This window comes from Sceloporus occidentalis, unplaced genomic scaffold (assembly GCF_023333645.1).
Source record: "Sceloporus occidentalis isolate IW3139 unplaced genomic scaffold, rSceOcc1.0.p SCAF_25, whole genome shotgun sequence".
NCBI lineage: Eukaryota > Metazoa > Chordata > Lepidosauria > Squamata > Phrynosomatidae > Sceloporus > Sceloporus occidentalis.
In genome coordinates, this window is record NW_028317005.1 from 7,979,924 (window position 1) to 7,988,378 (window position 8,455).

The 8,455-nt window shown below is 39.1% G+C and overlaps 1 protein-coding gene across 1 annotated transcript in view; it reads left to right on the top strand.

The window, feature by feature from the left end:
* LOC149300356 (serine/Arginine-related protein 53-like) overlaps positions 1-7,888 on the top strand; it is a 119,897-nt gene extending 112,009 nt beyond the window's left edge. Inside the window, exons 7-9 of the mRNA XM_089485310.1 lie at positions 4,155-4,261; positions 7,200-7,346; positions 7,796-7,888. Coding sequence (XP_089341436.1) covers positions 4,155-4,261; positions 7,200-7,346; positions 7,796-7,888 — 347 coding nt within the window. The remainder of the gene's footprint in view (positions 1-4,154; positions 4,262-7,199; positions 7,347-7,795) is intronic.
* The last annotated feature ends 567 nt before the right edge of the window (positions 7,889-8,455 follow it).

An 8,455-nucleotide genomic window follows, 5' to 3' on the forward strand; every position in this document is an offset into this window, starting at 1 on the left:
TGTATTGATTTATATAGCTCTATCATATTCCTTGGTGCTGTACAATGCGTAAACAGTACATTGTATGTAGCATATCACCTAACACTTTAGTTAAGAAAGGCCCTGATCAAACAGGCTTACAGTCTAGAAGGTTGGCAGTTGACAGTGCTGGGTCTCTGCACATTCACAGGCTTTGGTAACACAAGTTTAAGTGTTCCCGGGAACATTTTTCTCCAGTAGCTGCATTGAGAATTGTACCCAACCATGGCCTGTTTGTGTCGTTGGCACATTATCCTAATCCAATGGATGGGGATTACATTTTAGGATATCAGTACGCTAGGAGTGCATATGAGTCCCAGGCATGAGCAGTGGTAGCACAGCTCATTTAAATATTGGGAATTGGTTAGTGAGGCAAACATGGTGCGCTTCCCTGGTTTTGGTAATTGATTGTATCTGTTGGCCTCCCGCTGCTGGTGGTTGATCCAGGAACCACTCTAACACAAGGAATATTTCTCCTTTTGTGCAAAACTGTTGGTTTAGGTAAAAGGTGAGTTATAAATCAATATAAAGTAGAAAACTTTTCCTGGGTTGACTCAATAAATAAAAAAATAATAAAAGCTATTTAAGAGTAGATTTTAAGCACTCCTGGATGGCAAAAAAAAAATTGTTAAATTTTTAACCCCTTAAAAACCTTCATGATGTTCCAAGCCATTATAAAAACAAGTGCCCAAAAACTTATTGTGGCGACATGGACAGCCATGAATAAAGTGGCAATGTGCACTGCTACCCGACGTCTCCTGGTGCAGGAGACTACCTCACACCTGAAGCAGTCCTCGGTAGCCACCATTCTTTCTCCCCACGCCAGAAGTCTTGCGCGATGATGTGATCATGTGAGATTCCTTCATGTATAGTGAGTGCTGCTGATCGGTTAGAGACTGATCAGCAGTCTCAGAATTAAAAAAAAAAAAAAAAAATTTTTATATATATATATATATATATATATATATATATATATATATATATATATATATGGAAAAAAGGATTGCTGCCTAAATGCAGCAATCAGTGCTTGGAGCAGGTGGCCTACTATGACCGGCTGCTACCAAAAAGAAAAGGAAGCAAGACTTGTTAGTTCAGTTGGCTGGCACGCTGGAAAAACTGTCTGATCCCTGCAAATCACAAACACATAATATAAGCTTCAAAAATGTCCTGCACCCTCCTTTTCTAAATATTTTTTATTATCTTTTACAATAGCCTACCTGTGCCTGCAACACTACGTTGTGCAGTGAAATGAGTGAAAAATAATGCCTTTGGTAAGGACTGTTGGTCATATAGCAACAGCCTGAAAGCTGTGAAGTGAAGTACCCCAGATTGTCTACTTTCCAGAAATATGCATTTTGGGGTTTATTTATTGTTGCATTTGTGATTATGGTTACAAACCCTTATTATACTGACTGAAAATAATGGGGGGGGGGGTTCTTTGAAACAGCAATGTATGTCACCTAATAGTTGCCCTATAATTGCCACAGAGATGTAGTAGTCATTATATATGAGATATTTCCAAACTCAAGACGCTTAAATTAATGTATTTAGGTCGACTCAGCTACTTAAGTGACACTTATAATACAAAAATTATAAATGTTTTCATTTTTTTAACATATTGTTCATAATAAATTTTGGACAGTTTGTATTAAAATGAAAAAGGAAATCATAGCTAAACAAACATATTGTACAAAAAGCTCTAGGTTTTTGGGTACCCCCAGTAAGGACGGGGTTAAAAGGCCCTGCATTATATGTAGTCGGGGCGTGTATCGAGCACACTCAGCTCATGTATAATATATCTCCGTCAGGGGGAACCGCGGCAGTTCCTTGGGTGCATTACAAATTAGGTGTCGCGTCTCCAGCGTGAAATCATCATTGCCTACAAGAGGGGGACTGTCAGGGAACAGATTAAGTAATGATTGAACATTAGCGCCTCCATGGATCAGGTCTCTGCTGGGACTCAGAGTCGTTTAGCGATGCTGATACCTTTTATTGGGCCAATGTAGAAAAATAAAAAGATCTAGAGCCACGGACTTTCCTTCAGGACCTCAGAGGTCTCTTCTTCAGTGCCCCCCCCCCCCCCCAAGAAATACTACCTTGCATAGGGAATTAAAATGGTGAGGTTGCTTTGAATATTCAACCAATAATGTATGAGACATTACAGAACTACCGTACATCGCTTTTCATTGTTGTTTTTCTGGACAGTACTTTAGAGAGCGAGCATTGATTTCTGCAGCTTTCCAAGTCTACTCAATCCATTATTTTTGAGTTTGCTATGAAATATATATATATATATCCTTTGTACTGACATCTGACAAACATCATATGGAAGTCATCTTATCTACCAATAATGCATTTGTCAGAAAAATATCATCCGCTAATGGATTTCACTTCTTTCTCAGGCCATTTCCACCACGGTAATATCATCAGCATATCTCTTAAAAACATTTTTATTTATCATCCGCGACTCCCCTTCTGCTCCCCCTTCGTTCTCGTGTAATTTTGTTCTTTCTGACACCTCTGATAAATACTGAATACAAATAAGCCAGCGTTTAATGATGAATTATGTTCTCCCTGACAAATTACATGCGAGATTCCTGCTCTTTGACAAATTGCTTGATGAAAGTTTTTCTCTGTTTCTTTGCCCCCCTCTGCCGCTGCGTTTTCCTGCCAGCAGCCTCCTTGTAACTCATGTCGCACGCTGCCTTTCCTTATAGTTTCCTTAAAGTTTCCTAATCTTTTTTGGAATATTTAAATTGTTAGAATTTCATTAATGAAAGGGATGAATATATAAAAAAATCAAATGTACGCATTATTAATATACAGAGAAGCGTAGAGCCCATCTAGTTTGCCCATTTTTCCTGATGTAAGAGACCCAGACCCAGGTCGTTGGTCCTGTGTTAGATTCAGGAGCCATATGCCCATCCCATGAATGTTTAAATCCCCTCACCCCCTCTACCACGTTTGATGGGCGGCTGTTCCATTCATCTACCTATGTGTGCTTCATTAGTAAGACCTTTGTTGGAGACGGTCCTAGCACGTTAGTCCAACAAATAAAACATTTAATGCCATTAACAGGACATGTGCAATATACAAAGAAAAGAAATTGCTATGAATAAAACAGCAACATCCTGCTTAAAGTCTCTATGGGAGGCAAAATGGGGGGTAAATGATTTAGTTCAGATGATTTCGATCTGGTGGGCAATAGAAAGGAGCGTGTCCTACCGCCAGATACTTGCATGGCATTAGCATTGGGCAGATGGGGGAATGTAACTGCTTCCCCATTCCGTATAATCTTTCCTATGATTCCCCCCCATGGGTATTTGCTTCAGTTGACTAGCTCTACTGGCAGAAGCGTTTACCCCTCCATCCTATACCTCTCTGCCTCTAACACTTGGCAGATGGGTTGTAGAATATGCAGCGGGAATAATGGAAGGGAGCGGTACCCATTTCCATCTGCACTTTTTAGTCCTTTGCATTGTGCCATTTGAATGTGAAGCATTCTATCCAATATGTATCCATTTCTTGGTTATGCCCAATTTGTTTTCATTGTTTTGTGTTGCCACCCCAAGAATCGCCATCCAGTTCCTGCTGATTGGTCCATAACATTGGTTTCTATAGGGATAACAAAATATTGCACCAGCTTTGGTCCAAGGTTTCATGTGTACTCTCACCCTACGTTATAAGCTGGATATTATTCAGGTTCATGGATTTCAACATACTAGATGGTTAAACTTACTGTTCCAAATGCCATGTTGGTTATTACATTTGTCTAAACCCCCAACCCTACTTCATTTCTATTTTCCAGTTCAAGTCTCCAGTTAAGGGTATTGGTAGATTCAAGGATTTGTTGCCATAGCAGCTGAAAAGGCTGCTTAATGGCTTCTGTGTTTTAAACATTGGAATCGTTTGCAAAAAGAATAAACAGCAGATTAGCGTTGTTTTAAATGTGAGGGTTGCAGCGCCTTCCAGTAACACAACGCGTTTGTCTTGTAATGTGTGAATGTGCTCGGTAATTGTTACATTTGGCACCGTGCATTTCCTGATCTTTACGTTCAGTGAGAATGAAGATGTCTTCGATGCTTCTTACCTCTGTATAGGGCATTAAATGTTAATGCTGCTTTGTGTTCCAGAGCAATATGTTTTACTAGAGCAAGCAAAACGCATGAACGAGATTGAAGCCATTGAAAGTGACTCCTTCGTTCCACAAGTTTTCCGCTCAAGCCGTGACACAAAAACCGTAAGTTTCTCAGTGTAATCCCAGAAAGGAGTTTATTTTGTGTATGTGTGTGCATATATTCTGTATTTTTTTTTCAATAGAGTTATGTCAATCATAGAGTCTCCGTAGCCACAAGTAACACTCGATAGATCATATGAATTTGTTGCATATAACACTTTATATAATTAAGGAGGCTTTGGGCACAGTGGCCACACATGAACGTCCTTTTCTTGTTTCTTTTGCCAATTTATGAAGATACATGTTTCTCTATTATGCTGGGGTACATCACCCCCCCGAAAATGCAAGTGCAGCTCTTTTATAGTATCTGTAATACAGGTGTGGGTAAAAGATTTAACGTAACATCTAGCTATAATCCACTGAGTAGTGTCAGGTTTATTTTTTGGTGACAGTAAAACTAGTTATGCCTTATGTGCCCATACTGTCTGTCACATGGAAAGGAGAGCGACACTTCTCTTAAGCTATGCGTGTTATAATGCTGCTCATACACGCTAAACTATTATTCTTCATCTCATATTGAAAATAACGAGCATTTCCATTTAATTATACCTTATTATAACGAGAGAAAACGCGATCATTGTGTAGTATTTGCCATTCAATTCCCTACACAGCACGAAAGAAAAGTCTTGGGATGTGTAAATGTGCGACAGAAGCTTAACTCCAAATGTAGTTTTATTAAACACAACTGTAGCCCGAGAGGCTCTGGCGCGGCGGAGGGTTCCAGTCCAGAGTTACTCATTCCAAGGAAATAAGGTCCTAGATGACGCTCCCGTAGGACATGGTATTAGGCTCTGGCCATAATAAGTCAAAACACATCTTGTGCGCAAGGAATTCCTAGGCTTTGTTGTCCGTGCAAGGGTTTGAAGAGGTTAAAGTTATTTAGAATAAAATAGTATGTATCTGCGAGGTGTAGACACTAAACTCTATGCCTAGCAAGCTATCATCCCCCGAAGTAATTGACATAGGGGTGGAGGGCTGAATGCAACCAGAAATGAGTTTGTCAATTTCCTCCGACCGCTGTGGATGTCTGGAGAGATGACAGTATATGAGAAAAGGTTTTCTTGCCCAACATACTTCACAAAGAATCATGCACTGTGACAACCCTGAAGGTCAAAGCGGAATTTATTTAGCGCACACGGCTGTATGAGGTCTTTATTCACATAGCTACCCTACGGAGAAAAAAGAACAGCAACCGTTTTAAACTGATTTATGGGGATAATTCATGCTTCACTTGGTTATATTTCAAGGCGTTTAATATGCTTTACATGGTGTATATTTAAGTACCACAGCTTAATAATGTTAGTTTTTAAAGCAAAGTGCTCGCGTAGTCCGGGTGCAGAGCTGTACGGCATTCTATCAGTATCTACTGAAGCATTTCCATAAAGAAATAAGCAAACCATTTGGTAGAAATGACACCGACTCTGCAAAGGATGCTTCTATTACACATCGGTGCCAAGAACATCCTATCCACGCTGAATAGGAAGCAGTCCATGAATTTAAAATGAACATTTCATTTGTATCGTATGGTAAACATGCGCAGTGTCTGCAAGTAAGAAATGTAAAATTAAAATTGGGTGTCCTTACCCAATGCTATCATTTCCCTAAATTAACATATTGGGAATGTGACCATTTTACATCCGTCAAAGAGCAATCGTGCTTCCTTTGGTTTGCCTTGTAGAAGACCATAGGATCTCCACCATCAAATATGTAAGTAGATGAGATCCACCAGGTCTACGTAATCTTTCCCTGCATGAAAAGGTTCTAGACGTACTCAAACGATCGAGGAGGAACTCTTATTTTATGGGCTGTGGTTAGAGCGACGGCTAGGGAAGGGGCTTTTTAAATGACCGATTTATATAACCAAGTAAGGTATTTAGAATAGCAATTAAGCATTTTATTTACATAATTGAATTTATAATTCACTCTGATGCGCAAAGCACACCAAAAATTGGGAAGGAAAGAGGGACTATTCTGCCTAAAGAGTGATACATGACAGGTATGAATATATACAGAGCTATCGATCTCATAAGGCTACTTGACGCCTTCATATTGGCACACAGAGAATAAGTCTGTGACAGCCATAGATGTAAGAGTTCAGGCACGGAAAGCATCACGTTGGAGTTTAACTCAAACTGGTGCCGCTGGAAACGCGTGGCCCATTTTACGTTTCTCCATGTGTTGTAGAAACACATCTGTTATATTTGTCAACCCGACAGACTATAATGATAGTTGTAGGTCAATAACATCTGGATTACTTCATGGTGTTGGTGGTTGAGGTGTTTTAAATTCATTTTACTGCGGCCATAAAATGCTGTTTCTGAAGGTACCTCGCATAGAAACTGCTTCTTCACGTGAAGTGATTCATTTAGCTTGGAAAGGATCTTCACCCCTGAATACATCATATAAATATATTTTGACGGCTTCCTCCTTAAGCCTGATGCCTTATTGGACGTTTAATCCATAATAGGCAGACCCTGGTATAGATTAGTGTCTGAGTCTGACACCCATTGTTAGCCAGCATGAGCCTGATTTGAAACCCAGGCTTTTAAAGCAAGCATCCGATCCTAGTTAAGATAAAGCCGTACATATGTGCTAAATAACCATCCTTTCATTTAATGGTTAGGTTCTCTTGCAAGTTTAAGGGCTTTGTTGAATGGCACCTCTTCTAATGTGCCTTTTCCTATATGTCATGCTTAATATGACTGCTCTGATTTCTCCATTCCATTCGCACAAAGAATCCAACACCAAAGCCGTGATTGTTTTTGCCACTGGGTCAATTCAAGGACAGATTTGTGCGGACATCTGGATTTACTCGGATATGTTTATTAATTTGGTAGATATTCAACTAGAATAAGTACCTAACTCTCCAGTCAATATGTTTAACCCTACAAGTGCCTCCGACATCTCATTTATAATACTTTTGTTTTTTTGGTTTTGTAAGTCAACAGAAAGCAGTGAGACAAAGCATGAATCTGCTATATTAGGAAGTGGAACCATTGACCATCTTGAAGAGGAGAAAGATAAAGAGGTCGGACAAATCCCAACTTCTATCAAATATCTTGATGAAAACTGTCTTGCCCACCAAAATGTAAGTGCATTTGTATCACAGATATCTATATCTATATAATATATATATACATATATCTATACATATGTTATACAGAGTGAGGGCATCACAATAACACGCAAATCATAAGTATTCTTTGTCACTAAATAACACTGAGCCCAAGTGGTATCAGTTCGGTCAAAATCAAACTAAAGCCAATATGTATCCATTTTAAAAATAAGGTATATCATATAGCCTAATATGTTCCATACCGTGACAGTAATTCTTAAACTGAAGTTGAATTTATATGAAAGCACAACTCAAGAGCAAAGTTTTTTACATAAATCTTGCCTTCTTTAGGAAAAGTAACAATAATTTGATTTTATCGGTAGCTAACATGTCCTACTGTGTGTTTTTAGAATGTTCTCACAAAAGTATATTTCCTAAATTATCAGTTTTTCAAATTGTGTAACCACCTTTTTTCTTGGCAGTTATATATTGAGAAGACAGAAGCAGAGGAGAAATGGTATAAAAGATTAATTTTGCTCAGACAAGAACGGCTGATAGGTAGCCCCGTGGCATGAGGAACCAGACATAAACTGTGTTATTTTAACTAGTGTCAAACCCAGCATTTTTCTTTTACTTCTTCATTAAATGTTTTTATACAAGTTTTCAGCACTCTGATTTGTGTCTGTTCTATTAACTTCATTCCAAATGTATCATGAGTTGAAGGAGAGGCTGTACTACTTACTGCCTGTAGAGTCCTTTATTGTTTTTTTCGTTTGGTATGCTGGGACCCCGTAGCCTTAATGGCACTCATACATTCCATCACCAGTCCACAAACCTGAAACTGACAACCATGGCTATTTCACATGGGTCGCTCTACTACTTTTCATTTTCCTCATCAAAGTATATGGCCAAAGAAACGTACATTTTTTCACTCATCCTTTCTAATATGGCTTCCGATATGGCTTTCTGCTGGATGCGTAACTGTTGAAGAAAAAGTATGTTCAGCCGCATCCTTCAAGTACAGTAATATGTAAAAATGTTTTGTACTGTCACCTTCATGGCCCAATTTGGACCATACTACTCATGGAGACAATGCTCGGTGGGGTCACAGGCTCTGCATGGGTTAAACGTGATATGTTTTG